Source organism: Brienomyrus brachyistius, chromosome 4 (assembly GCF_023856365.1).
Source record: "Brienomyrus brachyistius isolate T26 chromosome 4, BBRACH_0.4, whole genome shotgun sequence".
Lineage (NCBI taxonomy): Eukaryota > Metazoa > Chordata > Actinopteri > Osteoglossiformes > Mormyridae > Brienomyrus > Brienomyrus brachyistius.
The window spans coordinates 14031721-14051284 of record NC_064536.1 but is presented as its reverse complement, the minus strand read 5'-3'; the positions used below and the strand labels follow the sequence as shown (position 1 = coordinate 14051284).

At 48.3% G+C, this 19564-nt stretch overlaps 1 protein-coding gene across 2 annotated transcripts; it reads left to right on the top strand.

Annotated features, from left to right (window-relative positions):
* Positions 1-110: 110 nt before the first annotated feature.
* On the top strand, positions 111-19169 carry ube3c (ubiquitin protein ligase E3C). 2 transcript variants are annotated; one of them, XM_049011796.1, is made up of 24 exons: positions 111-249; positions 1512-1632; positions 1975-2028; positions 2428-2502; positions 3581-3733; positions 5046-5161; positions 5337-5494; positions 7084-7237; positions 7526-7746; positions 8252-8403; positions 9285-9472; positions 10923-11009; positions 11345-11502; positions 11953-12194; positions 13717-13821; positions 14199-14286; positions 15253-15350; positions 15440-15572; positions 15845-16092; positions 16811-17023; positions 17257-17445; positions 18214-18280; positions 18368-18498; positions 18913-19169. In XM_049011796.1, the coding sequence occupies exons 2-24, from the start codon at positions 1567-1569 to the stop codon at positions 19081-19083; spliced, it is 3267 nt and encodes a 1088-aa protein (XP_048867753.1). In that variant the 5' UTR covers positions 111-249; positions 1512-1566; the 3' UTR covers positions 19084-19169. The 2 variants fall into 2 exon arrangements, with proteins under 2 accessions (XP_048867753.1, XP_048867754.1); XM_049011797.1 differs by lacking the exon at positions 111-249 and adding an exon at positions 260-1432.
* The last annotated feature ends 395 nt before the right edge of the window (positions 19170-19564 follow it).

Genomic DNA, 19564 nt, shown 5'->3' with positions numbered 1-19564 from the left:
GAAGGAAGAAACGTTGACCGAAACTGGTTCCTCCGCAATGACTTATTTTAGCGAATGACAATGCGGCAAGAACGTTTCCGTCCAATTAGAATTGAATTAGCCATAGTAGGAGGCGGGACTTCCGCGTCGCCGTGTTGTGTTTCTGGAAAAAGAAGGGGAAAAGGGAGAGATTTCGTTTTTGTGTTACAGCGTTTCATATTCCCCCTGTTTGCAGTGTGTGGTTTCCGTTGATAATTTCCCCACTTTCAGGTAAAGAAGCGTACGCTCGTATGTCGGAATAATGACAGGATAGATTATCCAGCAGCGCTAGATTGTTAGCAAGTTCGCTAATCTGTAAAGATGAAAATAAAGAGAAGCGATCAGTGTTAATAAAGGGCTGGAACTTGTATGGCTGGCTAAACACGGGCTGGAGAGGATCGCCGCTGGTGTGTGGAGAAGTAACCGAACATCCTCCGTCAGCTAGATGGTATAAGCCGCTTACGAGCGGGGAGGCTGTGCTGAGTCATTTTTGCTAGCTACATGGGAGAAACTGAAAGTGTTTTCACTGCAGTCAGCTGGTCAGTACGTTTTGGAAGGTTTGGTATGTTGATGGTCGAAGACTAACAGGCAGTGAGCAAAGCCGAACCCCATTCAAAGTGACTGGTGAAGTTTCCTCAGTAACACCGAGCGGCAGGTGAAAACATCGCTAGTTTAGGTATCTGCCTCATTCATCCGGCTAAGAGCTGTGATGCCGTATCTACTTTAATTAGCAGTGATACGTAATCAGATATTGACAGTCATGTCATTGTTATGTAGCATTTGAATTGCTCCTTCTAGTTATGCTTTCCCCGAAATGATGGTAAGTAGGCGTTACTAGTCGCTCGTGACACTGGAACCTACTCGGGATAACTAGCATGTTGACCAGGGTTATATTCACGGTGCGCGTACTGCCGGTGACTGAACTATCATAAGACACGTGGGGGGGGGGGGGAGGTTCATTTTATTATGGTTTCAATTATAAGGTGCAGTAGTTTCAATTAAGGTACGGGATTTGTGAAGGGAAAGCAGTGATGACGGGTGAAGCTCACATACGGTGTCGTTTGGAGGAAGTCACTCACCAAGTTGGATGCTTGACAGGCTCGTTAAGAATCTGGTTAACATTAAGAAAATACTCAGGCGATTAGTCAAGTGATTGCAATAACGACCCCCTCATATTGATGACAGCAGGTCAAATATTCTTTTTTTAGATAATCTTCATGCATCCATCAGTCTTGTAACTACTTATTTTTGACGGTTTTGTAGGTGTTTACATGTTACACCTGTATATATCTTAGTTTTAATTCTGGTTACCAACCGGCAGTTTGACTCCTCTTATTTAGTGCCGTAGTCATCATTCACACCTCAAGAAAGATTTTAAGTTTGAGAAGAGGGGACATTCTTGGGCTCGGTGTCAGTGAGTAACAGGATTGTCATTTTGTTGTCCTCATTGTTTTCGGTTTATTGTAAAACTGACGGTCATCATTCTCTTTCAGCTACAGTTCAGGTAGCATCGCGACGCCAACAGCTTGTTAAATGAAAACTTAAACCATGTTCAGTTTTGAGGGAGATTTCAGGACAAGACCCAAAGTGTCTCTCGGTGGAGCCAGCAAAAAGGTATGTTGTCATCCATTTCATTTTAATTAAATGGTTTTTAGTGCTCCGTTGAAGACTTTTGCCCAAAGATGCGCATACATTAAAGAAAGTTTCTCCTGTTTGTATCGTGAGACTTAACTTTTGTATTACTATGCCACATTTACTTTTCTCAGCACACATCAAAACTAGAAATTACAAGTAGCAGGTTATTCATTTTGTATTGTCTTGGGTGATTTTTTTTAAACCAACTGCTTTCTTTTCGAAAAGCCAGCTTAAATGAAAAGTGAATCGTGATAAAACATTTAAAGATGTAACACTCGTTTTGATATTTTCCTGGACTTGATGTGGCTGTTTTCCTTAAAGGAAGAGAAGGCTTCCCTTCTGCATCGCACACAGGAGGAACGGAAAAAGCGAGAGGTACGCAGCTCCTGCATCGTAAATGAGGTCTAGCTGTGATCCGTTTAGCGCAGACAGTGCAGAGCGGCGTCATGGCCCTTCTGTCTTAAGGACAGCACTCGTATAGTGGGATAGGACAGCGTTTCTCAACCCAGTTCTCGGGGACCGCCTGGGAATCCACAATTCTGCTCCCTCCCAGCTCCCAGCCAATGAAGAACACCAAATACCTGGGCAAATGTTTTGGGAGCAGGGAGGGAGAACTGGGTTGAGGAACACCGGTATAGGAAGACGGTACACGGATCACCCACGTTAATCCTTTGTTTGGCTTGGGTTGATTTTTGACAGGTGGTTCGAGTACTGAATGAGTCGGTGAAATGTAGCAGACGAATTTGTCGCTGACTGCTTGTTTTTCCTCTCCAGGATGAAAGGCGAAGGCTGAGAAATGCGATAATTATTCAGTCATATGTCCGAGGATATAAGGATAGGAAGCAGCAGGTGTGTAACATGCATTTTTTTTTCTGTTTGGTGATTCAGGCTTGGTCTGGCTAGATTGTGTATTTAGATCAGTGTTTCCCAGTCTGGTCCTCAGAGACCCACAACTGGTCCATGTTTCTGCTCCCTCCCGTCTCCCGTAGGGAGACTGTCTGTGGATCTCCAAGGAGCAGATTATGAAACATTGATTTAGAGCAAAATTTATAGTATTTAAATTATTTTTTAAATGCAGGGAGAGTCCAGGTCTGGGTCTGAACTAGTTTACTTGTATGTCCTTGCATTTTTGAATAGTACTAGGTAGGGCTGGGCGATAAGAATGATTTTAGTTTTAAAGGATAAGAAAAGAACGCATTTCCATCCAATCGTTTGGCCGTCTGCTAAGAAGGTATCACATCACCTTCGCTCAGCAAACGCAGTTAGTGGAGCAGAGTTCCTGCTGCTGTTTTGCTAAAATGTAGGAGCTGAGTGCTCCCTCAGAGGAAGTGAGTGTGGCTGAAGAACGTATTTCACCTCTTGAAACATTGCCAACCAGTAGAACATAGTAGAACATACAGAATGCGGGTGTTTGCCATCAGCAGCACCAGCAGCGAGGGTTTCCACTTTCAATCTGACCTCCCATGTTGGTTAACAGTAAAACAAGACGCTGCATTTTATTTTTCAACACAAGATGGGTGGGAAAACCCCCATTGCCTGTAATGAACAGCGAGGCTGTCAGGGAAAACACCCAGTGACAAATCACACTGTCTGCATTTTCTAGTGTTATGTCCCAACAATAAAAAGTCTATTTCTGTATGATTTTTGTTACCTTCTTTAATATTCTGAATCTGTTTAAGGACAAAGGAATTGTAAACAAATCCGGAAGTAAAGAAACGTTAATTGTATTGTTTTAATAATTCATATTTGCTGAGATTAAAAAAAATTATCGTGATACAATATTTCGCCATATCACCCAGTCCTTGTACTAGTATTATAGTCAGTAATTTCACCATATCGAAGCTCTTTGAGACTTATATTTTCAAACAGTGCTGCGTGTAACGCACGTGTGTGTATATTCACGGCTTGCTGCTGCTCTCGTCCTCAGTACGCCATTCAGAGGAGTGAGTTCGATCATTCAGTCTCAGTCTGCCAAGCTCAGTCTTCGGGGGGCGTCCCTGTCAGTGACGGAGGCAGCCTCAGCCTTTTAGTGCGGCAGCTTCTCTTCTTCTATCGGCAGAGCGAAGACGCGCACCGATTGGTAAGGCTCAACTGAACTTTCTATCCGCACTCAGTTCTCCTTCCATTGTGCCAGCTAGAGAGAGGAATCCTTGTTCTTAACGCTGTCAAGATCATGGGTCGAAGTCTTTGTGTCTCTAAGTAATTATTTGCCAGCTATCTCCGGAACAGCGATTCTCAACCTGTTCTGAAATCGTGAGGCAGAGTTGGAAATGTAAGCATTTTAAAACCAGCAAGCTCCTGTGCTGATCCACGATCAGATTTCCCAGCCCCAATCCTAAAATTAATGTATATAAACTGGTCTTGGTGCTGCAAATGCTTAGCGCACAACTAATGAGCATTCAGCCAACCCAAGAAGCTGGACCACAGATGCTTTAAAATTCACTGGCAACTCCAGTCAGATTTGTGCGATAGGCATTGATTGGTGTTGATTGCACTGTGTGCTTGACCGTAATGTTAATTTTAGCCTATAGTTTGATATAGGGTCGCGACTGAACTGCCATGGTAAAAATTGGATCGTGGTGGAAAAAGGTGGAGAACCTGTGCTGTAGAACATCGTGCTCTGCAGTAATTGAGTATAATGAATCTAATTGTCTTGTAAGGGTTAGAGAGGAACAAGACATCCATCCATCCATTTTCCAAACCGCTTATCTTACTGGGTCGTGGGGGGGTCCGGAGCCCATCCCGGAAGCAATGGGCACGAGGCAGGGAACAACCCAGGATGGGGGGCCAGCCCATCGCAGGGCACACTCACACACCATTCACTCACACATGCACACCTACGGGCAATTTAGCAAGTCCAATTAGCCTCAGCATGTTTTTGGACTGTGGGGGGGGGGGGGAACCGGAGTACCCCGAGGAAACCCCACGACGACATGGGGAGAACATGCAAACTCCGCACACATGTGACCCAGGTGGAGACTTGAACCCAGGTCACAGAGATGTGAGGCAACAGTGCTAACCACTGCACCACCATGCCGCCCCCAGGAACAAAACATCCATCCATCCATTTTCCAAACTGCTTATCCTACTGGGTCGCGGGGGGTCCGGAGCCTATCCCGGAAGCAATGGGCACGAGGCAGGGAACAAAACATCTCTGCATTTATTAATTTAGCAGGCACATTTGTCCAGTGCAACGTACAGGGGTCACCCTGTCCCTGCACCAATGAAGGGGTTAAGTTCTTTCTCAAGTCAGACAATCCCAGAAGCAGTTGGGGGTCCTTGCTTGATGGTGAAATCACTCTGGCAGTCTTGGGATTTGACCTGGCAACCTTCTGACCAAGGGCACAGCATCTTAACTTATATTTTGTTGTCAAACCCCACCTCCCTTGCAGATATGGATGTCCCAGTGCCTGGTAAAAGCCAACACCCAATTTGTGAAGCTTCTATTGGGACCTGAGAAGCACACGTGCATCTTTCAGATTAAGAGGATTCTGGGATTGTGCTGCAGGTGAGAGAAAGTCTGGCCCCAGTCTCCAAAAAGCGTTGAAAAACAGGATGCAATAACAAGCTCCATTTTGATTTGCTGGCATGATGAAAACAGCCACCAGTAAGACCACCAGCGGGAGCAGTGTCGACGGGAATTACTTTTTTTTCAACTTACCTTTCCCTCTCTCCCCTGCCAGGCTTTTGCAGAGCTGCAGACAAGAGAATCTGAATGTCACAGCGCCAATGAGAATGCTGGAGATTTTCTCCTCGGAGATGACCTATTTGCCCGTTCTCCAAGATGCTAATTGTGTAGCATCTCTAATCGAGCAGATTTTGCACTATATGGTACAGAAAGGTAACACAACCTCTGCTGGATTGCGCCGTGTTGATGGTTCACGTTGGATTCATCTCTCGCTCCTGCATGCTCATATTTCGTTAGGTGCCAGTCAGTCAAGGTGGACTCTTGTAATTAAGATGGTTATATTGGCTAACGTGGTTGCAATTTGGTTTCTATACAATTCTTTTCATCAACCCTGAATATGAATTGGCCCTTTTCTGTGGTGGGTGCCCCCAAAGTCTGGCCTGCAGGAAAGGGGGCATGGTGTCTCTCAGCCCTGGTTTGATGTTGTTTTGCGGGGGGCGGGGGGGGTATTGAGGTAAAGATATTTTTGGGGGGTCATGGAAATAGTGCAGTAGTCTGTCTGTTGGCAGCGCTGTTCTTCACTCAGGAAAAACTGAAAGGCTGTACCCAGAGATGAGGAGCCTCCTTTTCAGTTAGCTGTCCGTACAACCGGCACCCCACAGGTTTGTAGGTGATAGCATCATATTTTCAAGGAACTCAGAGTACTGCGAATACGTCTAATTTTATCCCCCTACCCCAGGAGAATTTTTCTGTTATTGTTGAGATCCTGCGTAATTCCAACGAGTTTCTCTAGCGTAATACACAGCCAGTTTTGCTACATTGCGACTAAGGCATTCCTGAAAAGCCTCGCTTTTAATAAAATCGCAAACTAAAATACACATTTCCAATACGAAAGATCTGGCTCGGGGAATGCGACTCCAAAACTTAGTAACTTACACCAAACTAAAAATAAATAATAAAAACAATGGTACAAGTGGTCAATAATATAATTATATGCATTTTTTATAAGAAATAATAATACAGTAATAAAATTATCCTATAACCCTATAAGACATCTCCTATGGGTCTTTTGAGCCCCATAATAATGGCCTAGTAACCACTTCTATTGAACGTGCCTAACTTGTCAATTGCCGACAGTCGGGAGTAGTGAGTCACAGTCACCAATTGGATGGACGTGCACACAGCACAAATCCTGCAGATTACGGTATGCAGAGGGCCACTGAAGGCAGCATGGCTACAGACAGTCTATGAAAAGCAAATTTAAGTGAATTAAAAAGGATGCTGTGTGTTAGAATTCGATCTGTGCAATGTGTGGATGCACAATTCACTGAAAAGAATTGGTTCACTGAAAAGAACCGGTTCAAAAGAACAACTCGTTCACTAATCAGACATCACTGTCGTACACTTGGATATCATGCAAGTAGTGTTTCTCGCTAAGACCATATTGTGTTGCAAATACAAATGCAATTCCGCGTTGTGTTGGACTTAAATTTTAATATATCAGACATGTTAAAATCAGTCCGTGGTGTGATATCACACATTGTAGCAGGACTGACTGTAGTACTATAATTGTCATTCATGTTATGCTAATAATAAAGGATAGCTAATCCTATTCCCTGGACATGCTCTGAGATAGCTGGCACCTATTGTAGCCTCCTGATGCTAACCATAGGATCCTTGGTCTTAGCGGTAAACTAATGCCTGTAAAACGAGCACCTCTAGGGGGAGCCACCTCGGTGCCCAGCTCTGTCGCCATGTGCCCTTCATGACCACGCTGCCCTTTCCGTCTGCACGCTTTTCAGGTTACTACAGGTCGCTGTACATCCTGGTGAACCACAAGCTTCCATCCAGCCTGGACTACAGCGACTCCCCATCTGTCCCGCTGGCCGGCACCCTGCTGGAACACACGCTCAAACCCTTGCACTTTACCTACTCCTCCTGCACGGCAGGCGCAAGGTCAGTTTGTCCCAGTGGGCGGCGCCCATGAGGTTATGTAATGTATTTGTTTTCAGTTAATTTTTAACACGATGAAAGAGATACTTGGTATATCTTGTCGACTAATCTAAGGGGTGTATTTTGACTTAAATAATTTCAGGACAAACGATCATGCATATGATTAATGTATCATAGAAGATAAATAATGTCAACTGGTGCTGCTTATAATCACTTCCCTTGTTTTCTTCCTCCTTCTTCCTCCTCCTTTGCCCCTTCCGCTGTCTCCCCCACCCCACCCCCCCACCAAAGACAGCACGTGTTTTCTGTCTTCACCGAGGAGTTGTTGACGGGCCCTTTTACGGAGCAGATGTTTCACTTTTTCATTCCGGCACTGGCCGATCCCCGGCATGCCTTCCCGTTCGAGGGCTTCCTGGCCTCCCTCCGGAGCACGTTGGGCACCTCCGAGGTTGCCAAGATGCAGGCGCCCTGGCTCTTCTACTTTGTGCTGGCTGTTGGCGAGGAGAACATAGGTAAGGCAGCCATGCCACTAGAGGGTGCTGGAGAGTGTCAGCAACTTAATGTGCATCTCTAACTGAAATGTGGCCTTCAGTTACATTGAATAATCACTCAGTACAAACCTTGTTTATGAATCAGCAATTGAGTGGAGTTAGTAGCTAAATTATTTAAATTACAGCTTAACGTCACGTGTTTTAAACAAAACGCTTTGCGTAAGTTAGCATTATATAGCTAGCAGTATAGACTACTAATTGGTAGCTGTACGCTATTAGAATAACAAATGGTGGAATGATCGATTTAGTGCTGCATAATTAGCTAAATTAGTAGAGTTGTAGCTGGTCTTTGAAACCGTTAGCACTGCTTGGCTGTGATTTTCCACTGTCTAGTCCTGCGTGAGTTCTTTGTTAGTAAATCATAGGCGTGCTTCCTTGCGGATTTTGTACCTCGCGGGTATAGTGCCTCGCGGGTATGTGTTAGCCCTATGGGTATTTGACTCGCCGCGCCGATTCTGTGCTGCAGGCCGTCTGTCAGAGGAGGGGCTTCTGCTCTACCTGCAGGCCCTGCAGTCGCTGTTGCCTCTGCTTCCCGTGTCGGAGACCAATGTCCGACAGGAGGTCACCAGCGACTCAGAGGATGAAGATGACATTGGTGTGACGGGGCCAACTGCAGAGGTGAGCCATGTGTGTAGTGATGAACTGATGGGAAGGGAAGGTAGCAGTGCTAGGAGTACAGCTAATCCCTTAGCAACGTAGCTCTGGCCCATGAGCAGCTAATTCCTTAGTGACGTAGCTCTGCCCCATGACCAGCTAAACCCTTAGCAACGTAGCTGTGGCCCATGAGCAGCTAATCCCTTAGCAACGTAGCTATGGCCCATGAGCAGCTAATTCCTTAACTGCGCAGCTGTGGCCCATGAGCAGCTAAACCCTTAGCGACCGTAGCTCTGGCCCGTGAGCAGCTAAACCCTTAGCGACGTAGCTCTGGCCCGTGAGCAGCTAAACCCTTAGCGACGTAGCTCTGGCCCATGAGCAGCTAATCCCTTAGCGACGTAGCTGTGGCCCATGAGCAGCTAAACCCTTAGCGACGTAGCTCTGGCCTGTGAGCAGCTAATTCCTTAGCGACGTAGCTCTGCCCCATGACCAGCTAAACCCTTAGCGACTTAGCTCTGGCCCATGTGTAGCTAATCCCTTAGCGATGTAGCTGTGGCCCATGAGCAGCTAATTCCTTAACGGCGTAGCTCTGGCCCATGAACAGCTAATTCCTTAACGGCGTAGCTCTGGCCCATGAGCAGCTAATTCCTTAGTGACGTAGTTCTGCCCCATGCCCAGCTAAACCCTTAGCGACGTAGCTCTGCCCCATGACCAGCTAAACCCTTAGCTACGTAGCTCTGGTCCATGAGCGGCTAAACTCTTAGCATTGTGGCTTTGCTCTCTGAGCTGGTTAACCCTTAGAGACATAGCTATGCGGCATTAGCGGCTAATCCCTTAGCGATGCAGCTCTGCTCCGTGAGCGGCTAAACCCTTAGCGACAGGACCCGGCACTGTTTCGGCTGCAGGAGGACGGGCGCGTGTCGGTGCAGCTGATCACAGAGGAGTGCATCCGCAAGCTAGACTCGAAGCAGCAGACCAACGCCCTCCTCAGCTTGGTGTGGAGGGACTCCGCCAGCGAGGAGGTTTTCACCATGATGGCTTCTGTCTGCCACACACTCATGGTGCAGCACCGACTCATGGTGCCCCGAGTCAGGTGAGCGGCTTCAGCCCTTTTTGGTTTATTTCCATGTCAATTGATCCATTCGTATTTATCTACTTGATTATACTACACATATTTAAAATGATGTATTTCATGTGTTTTGCTGTAGGGTTTGAAGTATTCCTGATTTTGGTTTGGCGTGACGTAGTGGGCTTGTAATGGTGGCTCTATCTGCTTACCAACCTGAAAGGAGAGCTTTTTGGTTCTGTTTGCCCATCAGCTCATTTTATTTCCTGCTGGGAGTAGTCTATCCCATTCATCCTCAAACTGGTTATCCTTTGTCAGGGTCACGGAGAGGTTAGAGCCTGTCCCAGGCAGCACAGGGCACAGGACAGAGGTACAAAGTGGACATGGTGCCAGTCTATCGCAAAGGATTTTGTGATTGTTGTAATTGAAGTTTCTTTTATGGTCACGTTTTGTCGGGTTCCTCCTCTCACTCTGTGTTTTGTCACGTAAATGTTGCTTCTCCTGGTTTGGGAGCTTTGTCTGTCTCCCCAGCTGTAAAGTGCTCCACTCCCTCAGAAACATACAGGCTTCGATAGTCATTTCGGTACTGTCACAATATGAAAACAAGGAGAACACATGTCATTGTAGAACCTTCTAGAACATTACCAGCCACCCTCCCTTCTGCAATCTGACACGTATTCGTTTGCCTGCCAGTGTTGTGTGGGTGATCAACTTCACACCAAAGGAGGACGATACAGGAGATGGCGCTAGTGGCCTGTTTCTCTGAGAGATATGGGGGGGGGGGGGCATCTTTGGAACTCTGTGACTTGAAACACAAGCGGCCTTGTGTTACTTAGTCGCTGTGGACATGCAGCCTGGTCCTGGAGTCGTTGTGTGGAAGCTGATTGCCCCTAATTGCCACCACATCCCCCCGCAGTTTTATTTTGCATTTCCGTAGAAGTGTCGAAGCATACAACCATTTCGGGGGTTGCCCCTCGCTGCCGATGATGCGGACCTTTCCCGTCGTGCAGGCGTCGTTAACCTAGATGTGCTTGGCAGGAAGCCAGTGCCAGCTTTACGACCCCAGTCCGCATCACCCTCCAGCCTCCCTAGTGATGGACAGATACCCCGGCTCCATGCAGCGTAAAGGGCTATCGAGTTGCCCCTTTTCCTACTTTGCATGAGGAATTTGACACCTTTTTAACAAGGTGCCCCTTGTTGGTCTCTCCTGCACGTCCCAGATCAGCGGGTTTCCATCAAAGCTGTACTTGCTGAAGGGGTGGGGCTTCACGTTGCTGATCAACCCTTGGTCCTAATTTAGTGGAATCACTAACGGCAGATTGATTAGATTACAGAACGTTGGGTTGCACTTGATTAGAATGTGATTGGTTCAGTAACAGGTTACCTCCTGTGCATACTGGTCCATGCCGACTTTTTCGTTAAATAGTACCGACGTCTTCAAGCTTCAAGCTCCTGTTTCCCTGTCCTGCCTCTCCAGGCTCCTCTACAGCTTGGCCTTCAACGGCAGGTTCCTGAGGCACCTGTGGCATCTGATAACATCTATGACAACCAAGATGATCACTGGGTAGGACCTAAACCTCTCCATAACCTCTGCCTCCCTTTGCCTGTCTAACCCTTTTTTGATGTTTGATGTGAGTATGGCCAGGAATGCCAGAACCCATGCGGTGGCCTCTAGTGCGCAATCCCCTGGCATGTCCTTGACATCCTTATCTTGTTCCCCTTTCTGCTGGGTATGGTCCAACTGTAGATCCTAATTAGCCATGCAGTTTTCTTCAGGTGTGCCTGTCCTTAACAAAGTTGAAGTATAGCTGTCTATAGATGCTTCAGATTTTGCTGGGGGTGTATCTGCTCTTGCCCGTCTCACCGTCCTCCTCCTGCTCCTCTTCATCTTCATCTCAGGTCCATGGTGCCCCTGCTACAGGTCATCTCGCGGGGTTCGCCCATGTCCCTGGAGGACTCCAACCGCATCATCCCGCTCTTCTACTTGTTCAGCTCGCTCTTCAGCCACCTGCTTATCTCCGTGCACGACAGCGAGTTCTTCGGCTATTCCGCTGAAGGTGACCGGCTCTATCATTTGAGGAAACCGCCACTGTCCGCATCATCGGAAGACGTCGCCGCTTGTGAACGTTGTTGAATTCGGGGGCTGTGGTCCTGGTGTTCTTTTTCATGCTTTTTTTTTTTTAAAGATGGAACATCAGCTGCCCAAAAAAAAATTATTGGTCCCAAGAAACACCTGCTATAGCCAAGCTAACTGATATCAATAATATATTCTGATAAGCTGCCTTGCTAGTGCCTTTTTTAGTTGAGTTAGCATATCAGCTTGTTAGAGGATGTGTCATAAATACACATATGCAAGAAAAAGAGCTCATTAAGAGATCAAGAAGAGAAGCCTTTGTTTTTTTTCGGGGGTTGTTACCAGGTATGGCCTGAAGGGGGCACTGTGGAGTAGGTGGCTATTAAAGAGTATGAGAATGGGGATTTGACCCAAGTTATGCTCCCTATCCTAGACGCCGCCCCTGCGGGCCTGAGCCGGCCATCAGTGATGCCGTTTGCTCCGGTGGAGCTGGTGTCACTGTCTCGCTGCCTCAGAGACGCCTGCCTGGGCATCATCAAACTGGCCTACCCGGACACCAAGCCCGAGCACCGCGAGGAGTACGTGGCGGCCTTCCGCAGCGTGGGTGTGCGCACCAGCGCCACCGTGCAGCAGCGCATACAGGCCGAGCAGAAGCGCTGGGTGCAGCTCTTCAAGGTGAGCTGAGGTGCCCTCTAGGCCCGACCGCATGAAGGTTCACCTGGTATGGAAATCTTTGTCTTCATCACGTCCCATCCCAATGTGGTTCTGTGCAAGTCAGCACACATAAGTGTGTTTAATCCATATTTAATCCATTCTAGCTCAGGAAATGTGAATTTCAGGTGTAGTGATATTTTATTGATTTCCATGGGGGGAATTTCTCCTTGCATCTGTTCCATCTTGCTCTACATGAGACACATATGCAGGTGAGAACAAGCTTGGGGGGGGTCACAGTAAAGGGTCAGCCATCTGCGGCGCCCCAGCGCTGGGGGTTAAGGCCTTTCTTAAGGGACCTCTGACATGTGACTATTCTGCTGAGGCCAGGCTTAAATTTGATCGCCATCTCAGAGGCTTGGCCTACTGAGCCACGTACTAGGGCGATTGGGGTTGTTGACATATGGAGATTATTCGTTTTTACCCCCTGAGTATTTTTCCGAAGTTGCGCTTCACCACATCGCAGTGTTGGTGCTTCTTCACGTTTTGGACAGATGGCTTTGCAGGTGCTCCCCGTGGTCCAGGTGTTTTCGCAAAGCGCTGAGGCGATGGTCGTGTAAAGGAGCCCGAGCGCATTTCCAAAGCGCTTTGGGAGCCTGTCAGCATAAAGCAGCCAAGAGAACCATCTGTGTTGGAAGGAGACACTTTGCAGATGTTTGTGTTTCACTTACACGCTTGTTTATTAAACCGTGTGCCAGCTCTATTGCATTGTGTTTTCGAACTTGAATTTCATTGCGTTTCCTGAGGTTCAGATGTGTTGAAGCAGCACTGTTAGAATTTTTGTGTGATTGCAGTATGTCGTCGGGGGAGGAAATATAGTGTGTGATGCCTTTGCATACCCGTGAGAGGGTGAGGATGAATGATGTTTCTAGAAGGTATGTCAGTGAGAGGGACATGGCTGAGTTAAAGATTGATTCCTACACTAACCTTTAGGTGATGTGTTTAACACTGGTATCCAGAAGTACGTTTGATGGAAGCAGAGGTGGAAATTTCAGGTCCAGAAAGTAAAAATCCAGACCAAGATTTTGTTTCAACCAACCAACCAGTTCAGTACTCTGTGCGATCTCAGCCGCTTTCTGGCTGCTTGCGCCGTGATGAGCTTTACGCCTGAGGAGGTGGGGTTTTGAAGGCCTATAGATAAGCCGTTAAAGTAGGAGCTGCTCGCGTCCTTTTGGCGGAGTCGAGCTTTTCCTCAGAGCTCTGTCAGGATGCGCGTCTATTAGGTCAGCTGACTTGGCACCTGGTCGTAAAATGGCCCTAGATGAATCCTCAGGCACCACTGATGGTGGGAGATTAACACCACCTTCTGAAGAAAATAACATTAAATAAGGGTTTCATATCTTAAAAATCTCAAAAATTACCAGGAGAAATTCTTGAAGTGGGTGACTCATACAAATACACGATACTGTGGGTCTCCTTGGTCTCCATCTGTCTCTTGAAGGAGGTATTCCTTTAAGGAGGGTGACATGTTGAAATGGCTTTTCAGGTCATCACCAACCTGGTGAAGATGGTGAAGGCAAGGGACACCAGGAGGCCATTCTGCCCCGCGGGCCACTGGCTCTCCGAGGAGGTCAACATCCGAGCCGACAAGGTACCCAATCCTTGCACCCCAGGGTCAGTCCAGAGGATTGTATCTCTGTGTGGTGCTCTGTGCTCCCATCTGTTATGCAGTTTTGCTCTCCTCCTCATTGCAGCTACGGCCGCCATGTCGCTACATGAACAACGAGCTTCAAGAAACAATAACTGAAAAGAAAGTGTCATAAGCAGCATTAATGAAATGTTAGCATTCCGGGTTTGCAGGCATGGCAGGGGGCCCCGTAGATAGGAGCTGAACTTCTGGTTGCTGACTCCAGGGGTCGCTCTACAGCAGTCGTGTAAATTCGTAGACGCTCACAGACGGTCAAATTTTCTGAAGTGCTGCAGGTAGGGAGGTAAGAGACTGCTGATTGGCTGATTCTCCGCCCGCAGGTCACCCAACTGTATGTTCCATCCGCCCGGCACGTGTGGAGAGCCCGCCGGATGGGCCGGATCGGACCGCTGCAGTCTACGCTTGATGGTAAGAGACAGATATTACTCTTACGTCTTTGATGTAGTTATGCATATCAAAAAGTGAGCAAGACTGTTTTGGTGATCAGTAGGTTCTTATCTGAATTAAAATAACCTGGCTGGATAAGGTTTCCTCCTTCATGTGCACTGAGGTAAATTCAGGAGCGCCCTCTACTGGTTTGGAGTCATTGATGTCAGTATGGGGGCAGTGGGAGAGCAGGTCCGTCACCTTGGCTGCCTTGTGTCAGCAGCACTCTGTCCCTCCATCTTGTGTTTTAGAAATGATAGTTTGATTGAAGGGGGTTTGAAATGTAGAAGGTTATTCAGCGCGATGAGGTTACACACGTGGCAGGTTATTCGGCGCGATGAGGTTACGCACGTGGCAGGTTATTCGGCGCGATGAGGTTACGCACGTGGCGGGTTATTCGGCGCGATGAGGTTACGCACGTGGCAGGTTATTCGGCGCGATGAGGTTACGCACGTGGCAGGTTATTCGGCGCGATGAGGTTACGCACGTGGCAGGTTATTCGGCGCGATGAGGTTACGCACGTGGCAGGTTATTCGGCGCGATGAGGTTACGCACGTGGCAGGTTATTCGGCGCGATGAGGTTACGCACGTGGCAGGTTATTCGGCGCGATGAGGTTACACATGTGGTTTTTGCATAAATGTGGACTGTCCTGCAGGGAGCTGGGAAGGAGCCAAAACACGGACCGTCTGGACTGGATTGAGAGACAATGATTTAGTCCGTTAGGAGAGCAGGAGTGGTGGGGAGGGAGGGGTTGTCATACTGTGTGTGAGTGGGGAGGGGGACAGGTGACTTTTTATATGTGAGAGAGATACAGTGTTTATATCCTGAAGAGATTATGCAGGAATGTGTGAGTGCAGTAGAATCGTATGTATTACTGTGTGTACAGTTCCTCAAGGGAACATGTTGGGGTAATCCGTCATTAGTAACGTGTCTGTCTCTGTGCACAGTGGGCTTGGAGCCCCCACAGCTCTCGGTGTGTGAGGAGAGGCAGCTGGCCATCCTCACCGAGCTGCCATTCGTCGTCCCCTTCGAGGAGCGGGTCAAGGTAACCCCGCCCCCAGCCCACCTCCAGCCAATCACCGCCCGCTAACAACTTCGAGCCTATTAATCTACCATGCGTCTTTTTTTTGTCAGATCTTCCAGCGACTGATCTATGCAGACAAACGGGAAGTCCAGGGCGACGGGCCCTTCCCAGATGGAATCAATGTCACCATCCGGCGGAACTACATTTATGAGGATGCTTATGACAAGCTGTCTCCGGAGAATGGTACGGGAGGAGACTGGTCAAAATGGAGATGCATGAATGGCATGCGTGACATTGCCGGATTTCATGGATGCCATTGTGGCTCTCGGTCCTTATAATAGCTGCTGTATTTCTCCTGTTTTTTTTGTTTTTTTTTTTTGCGTGCCATATTATTGCTATTAATTGAGTTTCAACCTGAAATTATTCTGGTCAGTCACACAAGCTTGTAAACACGACCGCACCAGCGCCACCTTGAGGCCACGGCTTCCACTGATTCCTCTGACCGCCCCCCGCAGAGCCGGACCTCAAGAAACGCATCCGGGTTCATCTGCTCAACACCCACGGGCTGGACGAGGCTGGCATCGACGGGGGCGGCATATTCCGCGAGTTCCTCAACGAGCTGCTCAAGTCGGGCTTCAACCCCAACCAGGGCTTCTTCAAGACCACCAACGAGGGCCTCCTGTACCCCAGCCCCAGTGCAGAGATGCTGGTCGGAGACTCCTTCACCAGGCACTACTACTTCCTGGGCCGCATCCTGGGCAAGGTGAGGTCTGCTCATTTCGAAATCCGTTTGGACTGGACTAGGGGTATAAAAGGGCTGAAAAAAGACTATAATTCATACTGGGGCAAAACCTTATCTTTAGCCAATGATATGTTTTGAAATGGTGATTGACAGGGGAGAGGGCAATCTGGGGCCAATCAGCTTTTCAGCCCCTGTGGCTTCTTCGTCGTGTAACCCCTGGATTGGACTACGACCAGAAATGCTGCCAGGTTGGGCTGCTGCACTTGCGCCCCGGTACCTGATCTAAATCCCGTCCATGTTCTAGCTGGTTATCTAGTACAGGGTGAGCAGGGGGGCTGGAGTCTATCCCAGGCAGTACCAGGCACAAGGCAGGGGTAGATCCTGATCAGAATGCCAGTCTGTCTGTGGGCACACACTCTGGGCAATTCAGAGATGCCAGTTATCCTAACTGCATGTCTTAGCGCTGTGGGAGGGAACCAGAGGAATGCAACACAGTGAGAACATGGAAGCATTCAAACCCCCAACCCTGGAGGCCTGCAGCTACTAACTGAGTCTCTGTGCCGCCCTCCAATCTAAATAGTTTTAGTTAATGCATTTAGATATGATTTACTGTAATAGTGAAATATAATTTTTGGCTGTGGGGTGTTTCATTAGAGACCTGTGTGTGTGTGTGTGTGTGTGTGTGTGTGTGTGTGTGTGTGTGTGTGTGTGTGTGTGTGTGTGTGTGTGTGTGTGGTAGGCGCTCTACGAGAACATGCTGGTGGAGCTGCCCTTTGCCAGCTTCTTCCTGTCCAAGCTGCTGGGCACCAGCGCAGAGGTAGACATCCACCACCTGGCCTCGCTGGACCCGGAGATGTACCGGAACCTGCTCTTCCTAAAGAGCTATGAGGAGGATGTGGAGGAGCTGGGCCTCAACTTCACTGTGGTCAACAATGACCTGGGGGAGGCACAGGTAAGGGGGGGGGGGGGGGGTGGTTAGGAGCAGAGAGGCAGCTGACCTACACGCATGGACTCGCGCTAATATATAAAACAGCCCTGCCGTTTTTTCTTTTGACGCTTAATGAGTATTCTGAGGTTTTAAAAGCAGGTTTCTCATTTCCTACTGAGCACAGGCTGTTGGGTGGTGTTGAGTAGGATGCCCACCGGATGGTCAGAATCCTTATGTGCTTTTGTCCCCCCCCCCAGGTCGTCGAACTGAAGCCAGGAGGCAAGGACATCCCAGTCACCAGCGGAAACCGCATCGCATACATCCACCTAGTGGCCGACTACCGGCTCAACAAGCAGATCCGACCGCACTGCCTGGCCTTTCGCCAGGGCCTCGCCAATGTGGTCAACCTAGAATGGCTGCGCATGTTTGACCAGCAGGAGTTCCAGGTAAGGCCCAGCCACCGCCCCCCAGGGGGGCATCAGGGTAGCTGCTGCTATAGGACATATCTAGACCAGTGTTTCCCAACGGTCCTCAGGGATCCATAGCCGGTCCATGTTTTTGTTCCTTCCGAGCTCTCTGTCAGGCAGTTTCTGAGGACTGGATTGTGAAACATTGATCTAGAGGTTGAATGTAAAATCACTGTAGTAAAGATGAATGTTAAACCATAGTGCAATCAAAATTTAAATAGACTAATTACAGTTCAGAGGCTGCAATCCTCTTTGCCAATTAGATCTCCAGTATCCACGACGACATCCGGACACTCCTAGCATGTGTGTATATAGGCTCGTGTTAGTACTTAAAATTAACTGGAAACTTAAAAAAATATATATGATCAAGGATTAAATTATTTTTTTAATTATGTTCTAGTCACAGTTGACTACAAATCAGAATGAAAAACTTCTAGGATATGTTATTTGTTTGGATAATAAATTATGTTCAGTACTAATTTTAGTTTTATTTTGTGAATGACTGGATTAAGAGAATATACACCGTTTATGCAAGTGAATCTGCGATCAAATGTTTCAGTTTTCCACGAATCTTTAAAGAGTTAAATCAATAAATGTGGAAAAATTGACTTTGAGTGGTATAAATGCAGAAGCCTTTTCATAATTACAGGTGTTCCCTGATCAGCACAAAATTCACTTAACCATGACTTGAAACCACAGACTGCAGTAAGCAGAATTTAACACTGATGCTCTTTGCGCCGTGTCTAGGTGTTGATATCCGGTGCTCACATCCCCATCTGCCTCGACGACCTGAAGAAGTTCACAAACTACTCGGGTGAGACTTGGTCCCGGTGGACGGGCTCAGGCAGCGGCTGTTTGGGGTCGGACAGAGCACTAACGAGAACGTGTTGTATTTCGCCAGGTGGGTACTCCGCTACCCACCCCGTCATTAAGATCTTCTGGGAGGTGGTGGAGAGCTTCACGGACGAGGAGAAGCGCAAGCTGTTGAGGTTCGTCACCAGCTGCTCTAGGCCGCCGCTCCTCGGATTCAAGGTGAGCACGCGCCTTCCACTTCTACCAGCAGGGGGCAGCATGGGCGCCCCGGCTGAAAACGCAGTGTGAAATTATCATGCTGACCTAACACCGGGTCAGAAGCCTGGTCCATCAAGTCTTCTTTGTCTATCATTTCATTTCATGCAAATACCTGATGACTTCAAGGAAGTTCTGGAGAGTTCCAGGGACACATTTAGGGTGTTTTTTATTTGTAATTGCTGTTGGAACAGGTGCCCCAGGCAGGTGAACATATGCAAAGCTATGTGTTAGTCTTTTGTGTCATTTTCCATATACGTTAACGCATCTGCCATTGTGGGGTAGAATCAGGCATGTAGTAGAACACAGTGCAGGCTTGTAACCGGGGGGGTTTGCTGACCCATTTTTCTGTCCACCTCCCGCCCCCCCCCCCCACAGGAGCTGTATCCAGCCTTCTGCATCCACAATGGGGGTAACGACCTGGAGCGCCTTCCGACGTCCAGCACCTGCATGAACCTACTGAAGCTGCCCGAGTTCTGTGACCCACAGCAGATGCGTAACAAGCTCCTATACGCCATAGAGTCTTCGGCAGGCTTTGAGCTCAGCTGAGTGGCGCCCCCTGGAGACAAGGGTGGGAATGAAAGGAAAGGCCGTGGGGGGCATTTTACATAACCTGCCCTGGAAAGGGTGGTGGTGGGGGGGGAGGGGGCTGGCCAGGTGGGGTCCAGTCTGGTCATTTCAAATGCACTTGGCGGGGGGGGGGGGGGGGGCTGTCTTGGGTTTTAATGTTTTCATTTTTACTCAACCTTACTTGTGTTTAATACGAACATCGACGGCTGAACCATTGCTGCTCTCACGAATATGAAAGAAAGGTGAAGAGGAAGGAAGTGGGCTGACAAGGCTTTGGGGGGGGGGGGGGGGTCGTAGCGAATCGGACAGCGCGTTCACCAAAGACACACCTGCGCCCACCAGGCGGTGCTGCGACACGGCAATAAAACGAGAGGGGTGGCAGGTTGGCGAGTGCCACCGTCCGCGCCTGTGCCAGGCTTCTCAAGAGGATGCCAGACTGTTAAATCCTGTCCATCTTCAC

Excerpts from the sequence above, each read along its gene's own strand:
- ube3c (XM_049011796.1), top strand. The coding sequence starts at position 1,567 with ATGTTCAGTTTTGAGGGAGATTTCAGGACAAGACCCAAAGTGTCTCTC. Across the intron at positions 7,747-8,251 it reads TGTTGGCGAGGAGAACATAG|GCCGTCTGTCAGAGGAGGGG; the intron begins GTAAGGCAGCCA and ends TCTGTGCTGCAG. Across the intron at positions 11,503-11,952 it reads CTTCGGCTATTCCGCTGAAG|ACGCCGCCCCTGCGGGCCTG; the intron begins GTGACCGGCTCT and ends TCCCTATCCTAG.